Source organism: Labrus mixtus, chromosome 2, assembly GCF_963584025.1.
Source record: "Labrus mixtus chromosome 2, fLabMix1.1, whole genome shotgun sequence".
Classification (NCBI taxonomy): domain Eukaryota; kingdom Metazoa; phylum Chordata; class Actinopteri; order Labriformes; family Labridae; genus Labrus; species Labrus mixtus.
Genome location: NC_083613.1, coordinates 28255447 through 28274135, shown reverse-complemented (window position 1 = coordinate 28274135; position 18689 = coordinate 28255447). Strand labels below are relative to the sequence as shown.

Below are 18689 nucleotides of genomic sequence, written 5' to 3'. Positions count from 1 at the left end.
GAAAATTGTCATGTCATTGTCTCATTGCTCTTCTTTGCATTGAGGTGTTTTATTTTCCAAATATTGATGCTGATGCATGCTTGCTTGGTTTCCATATTTTCTTCCAACAATGAATCCAAAGTAATATCTTAGTTTATAAGTAATGCAAATACTGACAGAATGAGGCTGCTGTGAGGACGCAGGCGTCGGGGGGAATCAGTTTCACTTGTTTTGTCTCATGTTTGGATGGAGCATGTGGTGCATACACTTTGTAATAAACTGCATGGTTTTAGTTTTTGTTTGCACATACGTAGGTTGTATCACATGTATTGTTCTCATGCTTGTGTCAGAGTGGACCAGTCTGTTTTTTTTTTTACTGTATTTTGCTAAATCATTTTTTTTGTTTATTTATGTTCTTTATTTACCACGGATCAAACATTGCTACCCTTTGCTTAGAAATTCTGATAGCTGTGGGATAATCACAACCAATGTATACCTACCTTTGCTTGTCCACAGGCTTGTCTTTTATCTCACAGAGCCTGACTGAAAGGCAAATGCTAAGATCTTCATCATATTTCGTTTTTTTTTATACAGCCTATATAAAAAAAAATCAGTTCTATACCTTTTTTACCCAACTTCAGTGACTGCTCTAATGTTCAGAGCTTTTTAAATACAGAGTCATCAGGATGTTATTTGTTCTGTGATTTTCTGAGATTTCTGTGCATATTTACTTTTAATAAAGAAAGCATGTACTCTGCAACACTGCCAAGCTGACAACCAGTGAGGAGCTCTAATGCTGAAAATTACTGATTCAGTTAATGACAATAGTGATTCAGTTTGCTCTTCTAATTTAAACCGTGTTGAAAAATGAAGTCAATGCTGAAGTACGAAGGATTGCAGTTCCTCGAGTGTCCACTTGAAGTTGGCTCCAAAAGAGAAGTAACCTGATTAGGTCCCAGGATGAAATTTTTACAGCTGAACTAAAACATGTTTATAACCTGGTACAAAAACATTTATGATCTGAATAGCTCCTGCCTTTATTAGCTCCTGTCACTGTAAGGGGGATTAACCATTTAATGACTGATCACTTTTGATTATATTTAGGGTAGGAGTTATTCATGAATGCATTATTAGGGGTGCGTTCGGTATTAGGTTGACCAAAGTTAGGTTGAAACAGCATTTCAAATATGGTCCCCACCATCTGTGGGCTTCAAAATTTCCCTCTGCAATAACCAATGGGTGATGATACTGAGACTCGTCCATGTTTTATACAGTCAATTGAATGAACACAAAAGTTTGTAATTTAATCCTGAGTCTTTAAATATCTCTTTCTTCTCGTTCGTTCTTTCCTGCTGCTTTTGCACACACTGCAGTGATGACACGTTTCCTCTGGGACCTCTGTCTATAAATGCCTTCTTATTTAAAGTTTATATACTTGAATAGAAATTCGTATAAAATGCTTGATTGGATCTTTTGTACATGCAATGAATAAGTACCAAAGTGCCAAGGAGAGCAATTCCCCATTTGTAGCAACACAAACTGTGTTGCATTCATTTTACATAAAGAGGGAGCCTCTTTATGTGAAGGCCTTTTTTTATATAACACACCCGCATTAAACAGCAAGCAGCAGAGCTCCTTTTATTCCATTCAAAATAGATATTCTCTCAAATGGTCCCAGTTTTAATAGAAAATTGTTTAAATGAGGTAGTTCATCACGGTCATGTCAGTGACAGTCTGATCCTCTGAGGGAAGAAATATCCTATTGATCATTTATAGACATGACATGAATTTCTTTTCTGCATTTTTACAAAAAAAAATGTATAAAATGAACGTGTTAAAGAGTTACAAGAGTTCTGCTTTTTTATTGAGGAGATATCTTTAACGACTGTTTCCCTTCTGGGTGTTTTGTTGCTTTTTCTGCAACGTGCAAACAATTCAAAATAAGTTGATCTTAATATTCATTAAACACATGTTTCATTATCATCACACAGGGTCACTGGCGGTGTCTGTCACCGATATGACGGCTCCCGTGGTCGGGTCATCTGGAGGAGTCTACGCTCTGGTCTCTGCACATTTGGCCAATGTAGTAATGGTATGTTTTTGTGTATTTGGTGTGTGTGTGTGTGTGTGTGTGAAGATGGTTATCACGTCACTCAGTCGTCCTGTCACTACAGAGCATTGCCTCATCATCAAAGCAGCCTCTTCTTGAGGCCCAGCAGGTGCAGTTTATCTACAGATGCCATACATTCCTCACATCTCAGTTTCTCCTTCCCAAAAGGTTACAAAGTGTGTGAGAAGGTTTGAAACCCCACGCTACTGCAGTCTACCCGTCCTGTGCGTCAGGAGACACTCATTAGGCAAAACAAAACAAAACAAAAAAAAAAACACTGAAGTGAACCTCTATGAAGTGCTATATCCAGTTCTGTGCAAAATGCTTAAGGTCATGTGCAGGAGTACGCCCTCCTCCCTGCTTAAATAATATTATCTAACACAGCAAGAACAGATTGGGGGTCAGAGTGTCTCTGGGGCTTTCAAAATTGACATGAATTGAGACAGAGGGCACAATCTCATGCGCTTCTTTGTCTGCAAAGAGAACTTGACCTTTCTCGCACAGTTTGTTCTGTCTTTGTTATGAGGATGTTTATATGAATGATCTGTCTTTTTCCTCCTCTCTCTTTTTCTGTAGAATTGGTCGGGAATGAAGTGTCAGTTTAAGTTATTCCGGATGGCCATGGCTCTCGTCTGCAGTAAGTCTGAATAAAGATACCGCCACATGCCCTTTTCAACTCTATTAAGCAAATATTAACGGAAGACTTTTGGTCTGCTTTTTACGTCAGTTCTTCTCCAAATTACTCGCGCAGCTAATTTGTCTTACATGAGGAGAATCGTTTTAACTCAGAACACAGCAATAATTGATTATATGATGACAGCATATGAAAACAAAAAAGTAATGATGTAGTGGGTCCAAAATTTTAGTGAATACATGTCTGTTATTTTGTTGCTTGTCATATTTTGAAACATTTAGATTGCTAGTGAATCCGTCTTTCTGTGTGTCTCGACCACAGACTGTACAAAGAATGGACAGCATAAAAGAAGTGGGAGAGAAGTGAAGCCAAAAGATTTAGCGCTCCCCCTGCTGTCTGGCTACAGTATAGGTCATAAACTCCACCCCCTTCATGTTAACAGATGGAACATGGGGCAAATTTTAAAATGTAAAAAACCTCAAAAAGAATTTCCGAGCTAATTTTCTAGGTAGTTCTTATCCTACTGATGTATGTTTATGTAGTTTAGTTTGATTCGTTAAATGTGAAAAAGAGCGTCACTTCATGATTGACAGCTCTGTTGACGAATGAAATTCCTGCAGTATTAGATTCTCAGAAAAGAGTGGGAACGTTGAGAGGAAACGTTATGAAGACTAACACACGAGTCACTGAACTTTGCTCAGTGAACGTCTGCTCCAAACCGACACAACAATTAGTCCTGCTGCAGACTCTACCAACCTTAGGGAGCTTTGCAGTTTTATTGGTAAGTTAAATGTGGGCTTTGGTTAGCTGGTGGATTCTGCGGCTCCATCAGACCCCTTGTGCACATGTCTTTGCTCCAAAAGATGTAAACAGTACAATATGCAAGCGCCTTTCTTGGGGGTATTTTGGCTTTATTTTCTACAACAGAAGGAGATGGAGACATGTTGTCCATATATATATATATATACAGTCTGTGGTCTTTCTGTTTTCCCATATTGTTCAGTAGAGATGTGGCTTAGAGCCAGGAATTCCAGATATTCAAAGAAAAACAGAAAATGGAAGAACATGATAAGCTTATTTCAACAGAAGCCTCCTTGCTTTTCCAAGGTTGTTGATGAAATTTCTGTAAAATGATCACCTCAAATTGGAGTCCTCACTCCACTGGATTAAAGCATAGGCTCACAATTTTTTCAAGTCTTTCTGTCAAGTCAAAAAGTCAGTCTCACATGTGAAACTGTGTTTGCTGTCATCATTTCTCTTCTTCATTCTCTCCACTGTGAGATCCCTTTGTAATTTTATCAACAACATTACCAAGGGATCTCACAGAAAAACATATTAAACATTCATTATTGCATCTCAAAGAAAAGTTTGTTTTGTTAAATAGTTCATTTAATCATCTGAAACTCCATACATACTTACACCTGTTTTGTTTTTTTCTCTCCTTCTCCTTGCACACAGTGAGCGTAGAGTTCGGTCGGGCGGTGTGGCTGCGCTTCTACCCTCCGGCATTCCCTCCTTGCCCCAACCCCAGCTTCGTAGCTCACCTGGGAGGGGTGGTGGTGGGTCTGACTCTGGGTGTTGTAGTCCTACAGAACTACGAGCAGCGGCTCCAGGAGCAGTCCCTGTTTTGGATCTTCTTCAGTGTCTACACCCTGTTTGTGCTTTGCGCTGTGTTCTGGAACATCTTTGCCTACAGCTTGCTTGACGTGCGGCTCCCTCCACCACCGTGACTTGATATTAGTCCACTGTCTGTAAATCCTTGACTGCCTGCGTGGATGAGCCTACTCAACCCTTTGTGTTCTGAGCCTCATCGTGGGGGGGGGGGGGGGGGGGTCAGAGCCGTCTGATGGGCTCCTGACATGCAGCAGATTTTTGTGGTCAGTCTCATCATAACCTCAGCCCTTCTGCTTCGTTCCTGCTAACATCCTTCACCTGCTCTTTGTCTGGATCTCTGTTGGACGTTTGTCTCAAGAGTGTCGGCCAGTGTGGGACATATGTTAACATCACTGCGTTGACTAATGAGAAGCCTCGGAGCTAACACAGTATTGTCTACATGGCTTAACCTTCTCTGCCTCTTCCTCCTCAATCCAACAGTGCCTTCTCATGGAGACGTCCGCCTGATGAAAGTATTTCTGCAAAGTTGCCTCTTTTGCTTACTCAGTGTAGTGAAACCCTGCAGTATCACCACCGATTTTAGGTCACAGAAGTACCTGGAAATCCTGTAATCTACCTGCAGCATCATCATCAGTATGAGGTAGAAGGTCAAGGCTTAGTCAGTGTTTTGTCATCATTACAAGCAGCTCAAAAGCATAAGAGTGTAGATTTGACAGACCGCAGCACAGCTAAACATCTCTAAGGTCCACAACATGGAGAGAACAGAGTAAATAACAGCAACCCTTCAAAGGTTATTAGAAATGTACCTTTGGGGGAGAGTGTGGCTTATGTATTCAGTGCTGCCTTCAGGATCTGGCACTTCCCCAGAGAAGGATTTATTTGAACCTTTAACTTGTGTCTTTGCCTTTTTTATGTGTGCTTGTGTGCGTAAGGAAAGACACAATTGTTACCAGTGTGTGTGTGTACGGATTAGAAGAGAAGTACAAGTGCCATTCAGACTTTAAGCTTTCTAAAATGATGCCAAAACAAAGGGATGAGCACACCCCAGGACAGGAATTGCTTTTGTGTAAGAGAAAAATCTTATAATTTTCACAGGATTAAGTTGAATGTAACAAATGATGTTTGTGATCTCTGAAGAATCTTTCACTAACGCTCTTAAGTGAACCAAGAAAATGCAGTCAAATTGTTGTCATTTTGTGTTCCCCTCGGCCATTTACAGCGATTTGTACAATGACTGAAAATAAGGATGAAGTGTCAATATGTTTTATTTATGAATTAATCAGTTGATGGATTAAGGAAAGTGGGACTAAGCTAATGAAAACATAAACTACATCTGGGGCATTCTGAATAAAACAAGTATTTTTCTCATTACCAAACGCAGAGGGGCACACATGCCTGACCTCGACCACATCGGGGCCGGGGGTTGTTTGCCTGTTATTTGAGTCAGTGACGGGGCAGAGAGGTCATAGTTCATGTCGTAACTTTGATTGTTAATTGATTGAATCGGGATAGAAAAACGACCCCAGCCTGAAGCTGTGAGTCTCTAACTGTACTGTACTTTAACCTCATGTTACTCTGGTAACTGCTTCGCACAAACATGATTAATATAATGTAATTATATACAGATTAATATTTTAACATGCTTTGGCAGTGTGTTTTTTTTTTTTTTTTTACTCTGTGAGACCAGTATGTTGTGCAAAGAGGTTTGTCAGTTTGTTGTGAAATGTTAGTTGTATCCTGTATGTGTCCTATTTAAAAAGATGGTTTGGGATTGTATATATTAAGGGCTATGACATAATAAAAACTGAGGGAGGGGTAAATTGCTGGTAATATTTTAACATTGTGCATATTTTGTAGATTTGATATGTACATACTGGAGTACATTAAACAGTTTTATATAGAACACAAAAATGAAATCTTTGGATGTATTATTGCTTCCTTTATATACTGTATGATGTACAGAAAAAAATACTTTTCCTGTGATTTTACTGTTACTGAGAGAACGTGCTAAATGTGCTTCTTATTTCTCTCATCAGTGTGAAGACACCAGTGAAAAACTGTAAGGAACTAATTTGGTCCAATTGTCCTGACCCAAAACCTCCCTTTGACCTGTCACACCCATCCTGCAAAGGTACTAAGACAAGTGTTAAAAACCAAGCAGATCTAAAGCCTACATCTGAAAACTATACATTATACTTTCAAACTCTAAACCCAAAAAGCACACGTCAAAGTGATCAATGAAATGTATAAGCTTATAAGAATCAGCCATAATTCATTCTGAGAAGGGACCCCTTAAGCTGTCGCTAAACATCTTCTCCGTCTAGCCGGTGCAACCATATGGAGAGTAGCGGCTATGAAAGCGCACAATGAAAAATTCATTAGGCTGCCTCAGTTGTCTCTCCTTCATAAATCTCCAATTTCAGAGGTAATCATTCACCTTGGTGAGAAAGAGAAGACAAATGCGGCTGCAGGAAAGGGAAATCTGTCTGAATGCATTTGTAAGTGCCTCTGCACTTCTATGCTGCCTGCTGATAGCAGAACTTTTTACAATCAGATCCAGCTTTAAAATGCATTTCAGATCGTTTTAGGTACATTCAAGAAGGGGGGAATAAAATGACATTTACTAGATGATGGTGAGAGTTGGATTATTGGTGTCCTCCTTATCTGTTTTGTCACCCTACTTTGTCAGAGTATTTGAATGCAGTGCATGTGTGTCTACCTGTGTGTGTGTGTGTGTGTGTGTGTGTGTGTGTGTGTGTGTGTGTGTGTGTGTGTGTGTGTGTGTGTGTGTGTGTGTGTGTGTGTGTGTGTGTGTGTGTGTGTGTGTGTGTGTGTATGTATAAACGTGTGCAGGATTAGATCTTATCATTATGAGATCTAATGACTAGATCAGTACAGCAGACAGTGCCTTGTCAGATTCAGTGGCGACCTTGTTGCACAAAGTATTTGGGAAACCAAGCAAAAATAATACAGTCTATGGTTAGAACCCATTTATCATTGTCATGAAGGCGTTCCTTAAGTGGAAGGGTGTCCCCCAAAGAAAGCAAAGAAAACAGATGTGATGTCAAAGAAAATGCATTTTTCAGCTTCTCTCCGACTTACACTCACTGAGTGTTTGAATGCTAAACACTCTGATGGCAAAGTTAGGGACATTATTTGTGCATCGATGTCTCCATCAAGCGGACACTGGCGACATAACGGGTTTCAGCATGTCAAAAGATGTTTTGTGCAAAATGGAACATCATCTCTGAGAAATAACATCGCGTTTATCCAGCCGGAGGGATGCTTTATTGTCTCTGCAACCCGCGGATTCCAGAAAATTACTTTTAAAACAAAAGTGTGTTAGAAATAACAACTTATAATTCCCAACTACAGCAAAGAACAATATTGTAATTTTACTTTCATTCAGCTGAGTGCACCCTATCTGAACATGCGTAACCTGCATTTTAGGCCTATGTTTCTGCAGATTTTGCAACCAAACAGTAAGCTTTGTTAAATATGTCCAAATACTAAACGTAGACCTGAAGTTAAGGCAGACATATCTGATAAACGAAATGCAATTATCTATATAAACTCGCAGAAAGTTTTAAGGTCCTGGCTGCGGGGGAATTATGATTTTTTTAAATTATCTTTACATGTCACAATTAAGGGGGCGTGGTTATGTCGTGACGTAGATCTTCTGTCTTCGCGAGTCCCCCCCCCCCCCCTACAACTTCCTCCTCCAGCTAAGCGCCATTTTCGGCGTTGTCACGGGACGACAGCATGCCGTTGTCAAACAGATAATAAGACCACTATTTAACGTTGTGAGACCTATTTTTTCCAGTATTCCATAAAATGGGACGAAAAAAGAAGAAGCAGATGAAGCCATGGTGCTGGTATCCTTTTGACTGGCCGGCGGAAAACGGACCTTGAATTGGCCGATGGATGTAGACAAAAAGAGAAGGCCTCACCGTGGATCTACTGCTAACACAGCTAACGCTAGTTTTGATCATTAGACTAAGATAAAAGATGGTTTAATGACTGCTGCAAGTCAAACTGTGCTTATTAGTAGACGTATTACTTTTTAAATTGTGTCTCTTTTGATCAGACTGTGCTAAACTTACTCAAATTAGATGAATTTAACAACTCAGTTACCTGCCTTGTTAGCCACATTAGCCGTGCTCTGACGGATCAGCCAGCGTTAATGATTTAATCTTCAATGTACTTTTGGTTTACGCTTTGTAGAACAAGTCAGCTTTATATCGGTGGTTAATTGAGGTTAACTTGTGAATGATTTAATGCCACATTAGTCTTAATTGCTGCACACTTTCTGCACGAAAGAGCTTCAGTGTTGCCCTAGCAGTGCAACAGAATATTTGTTGTCATATTCGTGTTTCGCACGTAATCCTTAACTCCCTTTATGTAAGGTACTGTAATCGGGATTTTGACGATGAAAAGATCCTCATTCAGCATCAAAAGGCAAAGCATTTCAAATGCCATATTTGCCACAAGAAGCTGTACACAGGCCCAGGCTTGGCCATCCATTGCATGCAGGTAGGTTCCTTTCCTTTGGTTTCCTCTTCCTCTTTGCCCTAAATTAATACACAAACTTTGGTCTCTTCGCCCTAAATTAATACACAAACTTTGGTCTCTTCGCCCTAAATTAATACACAAACTTTGGTCTCTTCGCCCTAAATTAATACACAAACTTTGGTCTCTATGCCCTAAATTAATACACAAACTTTGGTTTCTATGCCCTAAATTAATACACAAACTTTGGTCTCTTCGCCCTAAATTAATACACAAACTTTGGTCTCTTCGCCCTAAATTAATACACAAACTTTGGTCTCTTTGCCCTAAATTAATACACAAACTTTGGTCTCTTTGCCCTAAATTAATACACAAACTTTGGTATCTTTGCCCTAAATTAATACACAAACTTTGGTCTCTTTGCCCTAAATTAATACACAAACTTTGGTATCTATGCCCTAAAGTAGTGCATGAGCTTTGGTGTCTTAGTATAGCCAAGAAGATCCTGTAACATCCAGATCAATAAAGGGCTGCTGGATAAGAGCATCATCTGTTACTAGATGGGGATGAATGTACCTCACTTGATGTGGCTGGATGTGTGCACTGGCTTACCCTGCATGTGTTTCAGGTACACAAAGAAACGATCGACAGTGTCCCAAATGCAATCCCTGGAAGAACGGACATCGAGCTGGAGATCTACGGTATGGAGGGGATTCCAGAGAAAGACATGCAGGAAAGAAGACGAACGCTAGAACAGAAATCACAAGGTCTGTAAAATCTTAAAACGTATTTATTGCCAGCTTCTTTGCTAAAGTCTCAATGACGTGAGAAATGTTAGATTGGACGCTTTGTTATGGAATATTTATTTGGAGCTTTAAAGGTTAATGAGTAAAGTAATAATTTCGCTGAAACCCGGAAAGGAAAAGAGGCACCTTGCCTAAATGCAGCTTAATATGAGAGCTAGCCAATACTGATTATTTACTTGTATTTTATCTATTTAGTTTCATTAAGAATTGTAATCAACCTTATTAAGGTAAGAAGCTTTGGCTGTTCGACTTTTCCTAAAGCCTTTAGGATTACCTTTCTGTTTTCAGAGAGCCAAAAGAAGAAGTCAAATCAGGACGACTCTGATGAAGATGACGATGACGATGATGAAGCAGGACCATCAGTACAGCAGGTTGCTGCTGTTCAGCCCCAGCCAGGCTACGCTGCTCCAATGGCCCAGCTTGGGATGCCTCCTGTGGCCGGTGCACCTGGGATGCACCCTGGAGGATATCAAGGCAAGGACCACTTAGATAATGGCATGATGTTAGAAATAACAATAACTGTGTATGATGTCTGTGTGTGATGGTGTTGAGTTGTAAACAGAGATGCCTTCTAACTCATTTTTTCAGGGATGCCTCCGATTATGCCAGGCGTTCCTCCCATGATGCATGGCATGCCTCCTTCCATGCATGGGATGCCACCAGGGTAAGAGCAATATTATGAACTATGTTTTATGATCTTACAGTTTAATTCTATATTAATCTTTACTGTTCAGAGGTCTTTTTAAAATCCTACACTTTTTGGGAAGGAATAGATCAAAGATTCACAGATCAAATGAGCTGCACCTTAAAAAAACAAACTAAATTTGTCTTCTGCTCTATAGTGCTGTAAAGGGCTGTCATTTTTATAATTTAACAACTTCGAAGGACTTTAGAATATGACACGGTAATGGTCAACCCCATTCAAACAGACTCATTTAGTTCTGTGTGTCCTTCCTTGATATACCCGTAAATCAGATGGAAGTTTCATTGTAGAAATAGCAGCAATATTAGCTGATTATTTTTCCTGTCTTTGCAGGATGATGCCTATGGGTGGAATGATGCCCCCCATGATGCCAGGGATGCCTGGTTTACCCCCCGGTGAGTTGTGTTCATATATCAGTAGCAAGAGCAATTTAAAATCATAACCACAGATGTTATTTAAAAAAAAAAAAAAGTATAGTTCTAATTATAGTTAAAGAAAAGATGTGTTCAGGCCATTAAAAGCTTACCTATATGAAATGTATGACCAAAAGTTTATCTTTTAATTCATAGAACCCTGGTTCAGTTTTTTAAGCTTTAACATTTCTTGATTCTACTTTCGTTATTATTATTATTACCGAGTTGCTCTGCGTTCAAAGTTATGGTGGAAGTTTAATTTGACCTTTTTGCTTTGATTTTGCAGGAATGCCCCCTCACATGGCTCCGAGGCCAGGGATGCCACACATGGTCCCAACCCCTGCAGTAGGAGCAATGCCAAGTCGACCGACAGCACCAGCAGCCCAACCTGCAGTCACCAAACCTCTCTTTCCAAGTGCAGCACAGGTAGGCATCACGTTGTCCCCAAAAAACATGCACTCTGACCCACCACAAACTTTTCAGAGGATTCTGATTTGTCTGTTATTTAACCATCTTAAAGGCCCTTTGCCAACACAGCGTTCTGATCTCTGATGCCCTGGTCCTTCATTTTCTGTCTTTCTCCCTCCTAATTTAATTTCCTTTAGCCGTCACTGCTATGTAGTATGTTTTCTTTTCATTACGTAGTAGGGTAGATTATGTGGACACGTTCAATGCCAATGCTGTGATCTCCTTTCCACCATGCTGCAGATGGGCTCTGGTGTTCATAGCAGCACAGCTGCCGTTTCCTCTCCACCTGCAGACCTTCAGTCTGTCTCCTCCCAGCCTTCCTTTCCTAACACGCCTCAAGTACGCTCACAGACAGGACTTTGACTTGAGCTGTGGCAGCTGCATGTTGCTTATCTTTAACCTCTGCCTCTAAATTCCTAAGTGGGCTTATTACTAACCTTGTTAGTATTGTCAGCCTTTCTGTGCATCAGACTGAGCACATTGGCAATAATGTGAAAGGAGATTTTCCTCGATGATGACTGACATCATCCTTACCTGAGCTTTATAACTGCATGTGCTTTAATTATTACACAATGAGGCAATAACAGTTGGTTTATGTGGCTATTAGTTTGCATCATCACCCCCTTATATCCTCTAAAGCATGACATTTCAATAACTCCTCATGCTTTGAAATGACTTTGTATGCTGCAGCTTAACATGACAGACATGACACTCCTGAGCATTTGAGTTTTATTGATAATAAATTCATAATTTTTGATCTCAAGGATCGAAGTCATTTCAAAGAAAACAATGCTCTACATTTGAAAATGCAAAAGTTTTTTCCTGATTAAGAACGACTTGTCTGTTTATTGTTTAATTTACAATGTAATTCACTTGTCAAATTGATATCTATGAATGAAAGTGTAAACCTCAAACTGAAATATTACACCCAGCGATAATTCACCTTTGAGTTTTATTAAAGGTGATCCTCTTCATATTGATGTTGAGAATTTCAAATTTTTATAAAAACTATCCCACTATAGAGCAGATACTAGTTATGTTAAATATGGTCTACTCCTTTCTGTCATTGTGTTTACATCTGGTAAAAGTATGAAAGCATCTGTTTGGACTGAACCTGTCGCTCACCTGTATCGTGTTCTTTGCACAGGCCCAGCAGAGCACTTCAGGAGCCGCAGCGTCAAACTCCCACAGTACATCGGCCTCCATCGAGCCACCCAAAGCAACATTCCCTGCCTACACCCAACCCTCTGTCTCTTCCTCCTCTTCCACTTCTTCTTCTTCTAACCCCTCTAGCAGCATTGTGGCCAAACCCCCTGCCACAGTGCCCACTAAGCCCGCCACCCTCACCACCACGAGTGCAACTAGTAAGTTGATCCACCCTGATGAGGATATCTCACTGGTAAGTTGCTTGAGCTTTCTATTTTGCCCTTTTCACAGTAAGTAATGACTGATACATACCATAGTAAGTTTTAGAGAACATTTGATTTTCAGTCTGTTTATGACGATCAATATCGAGCTCAGTATGACAGTTAAAGAATATGTGCCTTGTGTCAAATGAAGCATTTAGGTTTGCACATCCTTCCTCTTTCTTAGAAGTTTCTCCTTTTGTTTGGTTATGTTGAAATGAAATGTCCTCAATATGAGGTCAGAGCACGTCTGCATCGGTTCCCAATTCCCAGTCATTTTTCTGTGAGTGTCTGTGGGGCGTAGCAGTGATTCTGTAGCCTGAATGTTTGCGTTGTGTGTTGTCCTTTCCAGGAAGAGATGAAGGCCCAGTTGCCTCGTTACCAGCGTCTCATACCCCGGCCGGGTCAGGCCCACGCTGCTGCACCCTCGGTGGCGGCTGTTGGCAGCATAATGCCACCACAGCAGGGCATGCCACCCCAGCAGCCCGGCATGAGGCATCCCATGCATGGTGAGGAAAGGCTTGTTTGGACGAGTCTGAAAATGTGCTTCAGCAAATCTTTCATGCAGTCGCTTTTTTGGCACTATAATTATTATACTATAAATAAACTTTGGCCACGATTTGCAGTTTTCAAGGCCAAATTCTTATTTTATTTATTTTTTAAGAATCACAAAAACTATTCTTAGATTTAAAATCTGTTCTAGAAGTTACTAGAAGTATACTGTTCACTGATGGCAGCCTTAAACAATGACAAGCACCGTATGACATCTGACATGATGTCTTATAAGCCCAACTGACTAACTTTCATGCCAGAAGCCTGTTGACTTGTGACCATGACATCCAGCATCAGTGAGCTGCTGTTATATTTGCTTTGACATAACTGCATATTTATCAGGATATTTACTTTTCACCCCTTAAACCTTGACATGTTTATGACCTAACTGTGTGAAAACTCCACTTAAATAACTTGATTTTAAAGGACTAATGTTATTATTAACATAACATCCATCACTTACAAACCGTGTTAAAGCCAGTTATTACACATCGTTCTCTCCCTGTGCTCTCTCTCTCTCTCTGTAGGTCAGTATGGCGCTCCTCCTCAGGGCATGCCAAGCTACATGCCTGGAGGGATGCCTCCATATGGGCAGGGTCCTCCCATGGTCCCCCAGTACCAGGGAGGCCCTCCCATGGGCATGAGGCCGCCCGTCATGTCTCCGGCTGGACGCTACTGAAGCAGCAAAGCAGCCACCGCATTAGGTTTGAGGTTAACACCTTTCTCTCATCCTTGTGCTTTTTCAAACCTAGCTGCGAGCAAAGAGCAGTAAGACCAGTGGTGGTGAAGACAAACGTAATTTGCTAGCACACGTGGACACTTAATGTACCAACTTTATTGGAAAACACCACATAAGTTCCTGAAAGCTATTCTGTTGTTATTTGATTTCATGCGAGGATATATTCTTCTCCCCATAGGTTTCACTCAGGTTATAGAAGTGAAGTGTGTTAAAATGATTCATATTTCTTTTGAAGCTGCTGGAGTTTCATGAACGTACCAACCCCTTACAAAGGCAAGTTTCTCTTGTAAACATTTGACTCATTTTTCTTTTGTTTATTTTCTCCGTAGTTTGATTGAGGCCCTCACAGCACGCTTAGGTGCTGTTGGACTTGCGTCCCCAACCTTGGTTGGTGAGGGTCTCAGTGATGAATATGATTCCAACTATGTAGTGTTACAAATGAATGCTTCATCAGTCTCTAGCTTTAGTCTTATTTCAGGTTTGTTTTTAATATTTTCTGCTCAAAAAGGGTTCCTGTACGCATCCTTTGTAATGTTTTATGAATCTGTTGTAATAAAATTCATCTTGAAATCCAATGCTGGTTTGTCCTGAAGTACGTGGAGGTGAGTTAAGGTTTGTACTGCTGTTGTATCTTTAGAAATATTAATAAATTATTATTATTGTTGAGCTTCAGCTTACCTCATCGGGTATTTCAAAACAAGTTTGCCATCATCTCTTTTTTTTTATCTTCCATGATCCTAATAAAAAACTGGACATAATGTTTATATATATATATAAAATTTGACTGTGCTGTGAATCACCTCTTCATAATAATGTGTTTAAATCATGTGGACGATCAGCCCGATCAAAGATGGTGGCCAACTTGTGCTCTCAGGTGCATGTAACTTCATAATAATGATGGAAATATCTGAGGATTAAATCATACTTGAAGATATTAAAGTCTTACATTTCTGTGAAGATGGAACTGACCTCTGATTCACTAACCGTTCTTCTGTACACACACATCAGTAGTAGAACATGCATGAACGTTTTAGTGTCATATCCTAATGCCATGTTCCCATGATGCACTGCAGGGGTTGAGCACAAAGAGGAGACCCTCAGCAATACAGAAGCTGTTAAATTCCACTCAGGTGAAGCTCTTTTTCTCAGTTTATTTATTTAAGTTACACAATTACTCTTTCTTTTTATTCTTCAGGATGCGTCATGATTTATTTAAGTTTCCCCCCCAATACTCAACAATTCAGTGACATATTTTAATGTATGGGCTCATCTCTGCAATCATCGCCAATGACTGTCTAACAAACGAGCCTCAGTGTAAATGTAGCGTCTCCTCAATGCTGCTGCATCTACAAAGTAACATTTCATGATGTGATGAATTAAAGATGATCACCGCTGCTTCTGTTTGGGTTCATAAGGAAGAAGAAAAGGAAACCGAATTTGCCTTTAAGTGTCAGCTAATAAACATCGGGGTGGTTTAAAGAAAACGGCTTCACTCGTTTGGGGTTTAGTGCAGCGACACTTTGTCTTGCTGAGTGGTTTGTTTCCTCTTCATCCTTTCTGTTCCCAGTATTCCCTTAACCATCGCTCATTACTCTCTGATCCAGAGATTGCTGTACAGAAAGTGATCTCTGACTAAATAAGCCTGAGAGTTAAAAAAACAAAACAAAAAAAAACGACTAACATCAGGTGTACTTATTTGATTCTGTTGTGCCCACATGAAGCTAAACCGATCTTAACCAGTATTGAGTGTGGCACACGTTTTCCTCTGACTCATATCACTTACTGCTTTGTATTTGTTTTTGTTGTCTGTAGCCCATCCATATCAGCCTTTAAACCCACTCAGCTGGCATGACAGGTCAGTTAAACCCAGTAAGTACCTGATGTTTGTTCCAATGTGGGTCTGTCCTGAACTTCTGGATCAAAGGCTTTCTATTACATGTTGTATTCAAGTGTCTGTATACAACTGTACCAGATAATTCACTTCCATCTGGGAGCATATTTGAATAAAATGTTGATTTAGTTTTTTATTAAAAAGGCATTCAAATGTTGGCTGTTTAGTGGTTAGAGGTGAACAGACATGGTAAGTCCTCAGCTGCAGCTGTCTGTGTGACGGGGTTAGTTCAGCCTGATGAAACAAACAGTCCCTTGTTCTCTGGTTGTATCCACTGCAGCTGATGACGACCTTTTGAGCTCACAACACCTAGAGGTGAATTCCACTGAAATTCACTCACTTGAAAGAATAAAGAAACCAAAAAGGCCCAAATTTTATCCCAAGATATCCTGACCTGATTCAGGGTCGTGGTCAACCTTTTAAAAAAACAACCTACAGCCCCTCTGCCTGTCAGCATTATTCTAAGAACTTAAAGATTCCTCCCAGGACTTCTAACAGTACTCTCTTTTTAAAATGATGAGTAGTACTCGTGACAGTTGATTTATAAAACCAGAGAAATGCTGTTGGAGCAAAGTCTTGTTACTCAAAGAGCGTCACAGGAACTTCTGCCAAACAGTGGTTGATCCTTCTACAGATCGTTTCATCTGAAGGATGTTTGTAGACCTGAAGAGATCAATGTTGAAATTCTACTTTGTGTAATATCAACATATATTTTTACTCTGTCTTGCCTACTTAAAGCCTGTTGTTCAGATATGAAGCTGCTGATGTAGCTGATCGTTTTATTCCTAGAAGGTTTGAGAGTCTGTCTTCACCTCTGATCACAGAATAAGAAAACTCTGCAACATATTCTCCAGAGTCTAAAATCAATGCACTCGTATATTGTGTTGATGAATTATTGATTATGCATTAAGCACCACACAGTAACCTGAACTGTATTGAAGTACTGGGGACATATATTGATATTAATGATCTAGAGCAGTGGTTCTCAACTGGTCTAGTCTAAGGACCCAACACTACCTCCTTTATGAAAATCCTGACTCAAGTTTCTGATATTTTTTCCACCAGTCAGATTTATTGATTTAAAAAATAGTGCAGTTTGGAACGAAAACAACTGAAAACGGCTCCGTGGCCCACTTTTGGATCCCGACCCACCGGTTGAGAACCACTGATCTAGATCCACAGTTTCAGGTGTCAGCACAGCCAGACACCACTAGAGAGAAGTGAACATGTTTTTTTCTACACGGCTGAACTGACTCCCAGAAATGTTTGTGAGTGTACTGAAGCATTGAAGTGGACGCATCTGATCCCCACAACGTGTCTCTAAATGTGAAACTTAAAATGTCTTTGACGACAAATCAAACTCTTTTTTTTTTCCTGATTTATTATGGTTTTTGGATTATTTAAGGTTTTTAAAGTTGTAACTTAATGTCAGAAAGCAGCACGACTGAAAATGTAACCTACAACAATGACAAACTTGTTTTTTTTTTGTTTTCTTAATAAAAAATAATTTCATCCAGCTGACATTTGTTTTTCTTCCATTCATGATAATAAAGTGTGAGGCTCTATCATGTGTTGGCTCTGCAGCAAGTATGTCTTAAAGTCACCAGTGCACCACCTAGTGTCACATGGGGGACATTACAGGCCCCTCAAACAGATCCACATTAGATCCCCCTCGACCCCTTAAATCCAGAGGAAACATGTGAGCCGGTCTGATAAATGAAACGACGAGCATGATGGTTTTAAATAAATCAAATATGTTGATTCCTGTTAGTGCCTGTGCCTTACTTTAGGAGCCACCTCGTCAACCGTACGATGAAAGTACTGAGACTCCTTGATTAGGTCTTCATACAGTAATGACCATGAAGTGAAAATATACTCTGAGGGCTGACGAACTTCAAACCACAGTAACGCCTTAAATTATTCAAAGTTTGCAATGGCAGTAGGAAACCTCCCTGAGAGGTTCCCATCTCACAGCACTCACTCATGTAATAGTAAATGAGTGAATGATGCTCGTCTAGCCCTACATATGTGGGAGAGACACTTTAATGACATTACTTAAATGTTTTTGTTGGTGTGAGATTATTTCTAACATATTAAGGTTGAACGCTGTTCAGAGGGCCCCCCTGTGAATTTCATGCCTTGGGTCCCAACAGACTCCAGAATCGACACTGCTGTTTGTGCATGTGTGTATTTTTGGGTCTATGTGGGAGAGAAACTTGTCTCTCAATAACAGAGTAAAAAAAGAATTCTCCTCAGGGATTAATAAAGTGTGTGAAAAGAAAATCGGATGACTTTATATCAGTAAAAATGTGTCACTGCGTGTTGAAACTTCCAGGAATTAGTCATGACTCTCATTAACACTGAATTGGTGTTTAGAAGCATCAGTGAGAGAAAACTATTAGACCGCAAATACAGGTTTGACTCTCTCCTGCTAACTTTAAGAACACTAAATTCAAGCCATCGGGGGAAGCGGGGACTGAAGAGTAACTGATCGATGACCAAAGATGACCCCTGACGTTAAGCCCGTCGCCCTGAGTCCCTCTTCTCAAGCGTTAATTATCAGAAAAGAAAACCTCCTGTGGCTGTGGTTTCCGGCTGGACGAGCAAAACAACACGAGGTTTCTTCAGTTCTATTCACGCTCTGTTCACACACAACCACAGAACAAAGCATCTGTGAGAATTATCAGGTGTTACTTTTCGAAACTGTAGACATGTGAAAGTTGAGACAAAATTTTGTGTGTGTTGAGAGAGTAATAATCCAAGTGCCAAGAGCTTCTGTAGATTCATACCTGACCCGTGCTCACACCTTCAGTCATATCAGACTTCTTAAACATCTTCTAATTGCCTTACTTCACTTCATGTCTT

General features: G+C 40.1%; 2 protein-coding genes across 3 annotated transcripts in view; both read left to right on the top strand.

Annotated features, from left to right (window-relative positions):
• rhbdl3 (rhomboid, veinlet-like 3 (Drosophila)) overlaps nucleotides 1–6247 on the top strand; it is a 58962-nt gene extending 52715 nt beyond the window's left edge. For both annotated transcript variants that reach the window (XM_061060120.1, XM_061060127.1), the window contains 3 exons: nucleotides 1971–2071; nucleotides 2666–2726; nucleotides 4182–6247. In XM_061060120.1, the coding sequence (XP_060916103.1) occupies nucleotides 1971–2071; nucleotides 2666–2726; nucleotides 4182–4453 (434 nt within the window). In that variant the 3' untranslated portion in view covers nucleotides 4454–6247. The remainder of the gene's footprint in view (nucleotides 1–1970; nucleotides 2072–2665; nucleotides 2727–4181) is intronic.
• Nucleotides 6248–8053: 1806 nt separating this feature from the next.
• Nucleotides 8054–14508, top strand: LOC132991349 (BUB3-interacting and GLEBS motif-containing protein ZNF207-like). Its single transcript, XM_061060109.1, has 10 exons — nucleotides 8054–8212; nucleotides 8744–8870; nucleotides 9475–9613; nucleotides 9941–10126; nucleotides 10241–10316; nucleotides 10689–10750; nucleotides 11055–11194; nucleotides 12384–12635; nucleotides 12995–13151; nucleotides 13722–14508. Exons 1-10 carry the CDS (start codon nucleotides 8172–8174, stop codon nucleotides 13871–13873), a joined length of 1332 nt encoding a protein of 443 aa, XP_060916092.1. The 5' UTR covers nucleotides 8054–8171; the 3' UTR covers nucleotides 13874–14508.
• Nucleotides 14509–18689: the final 4181 nt, after the last annotated feature.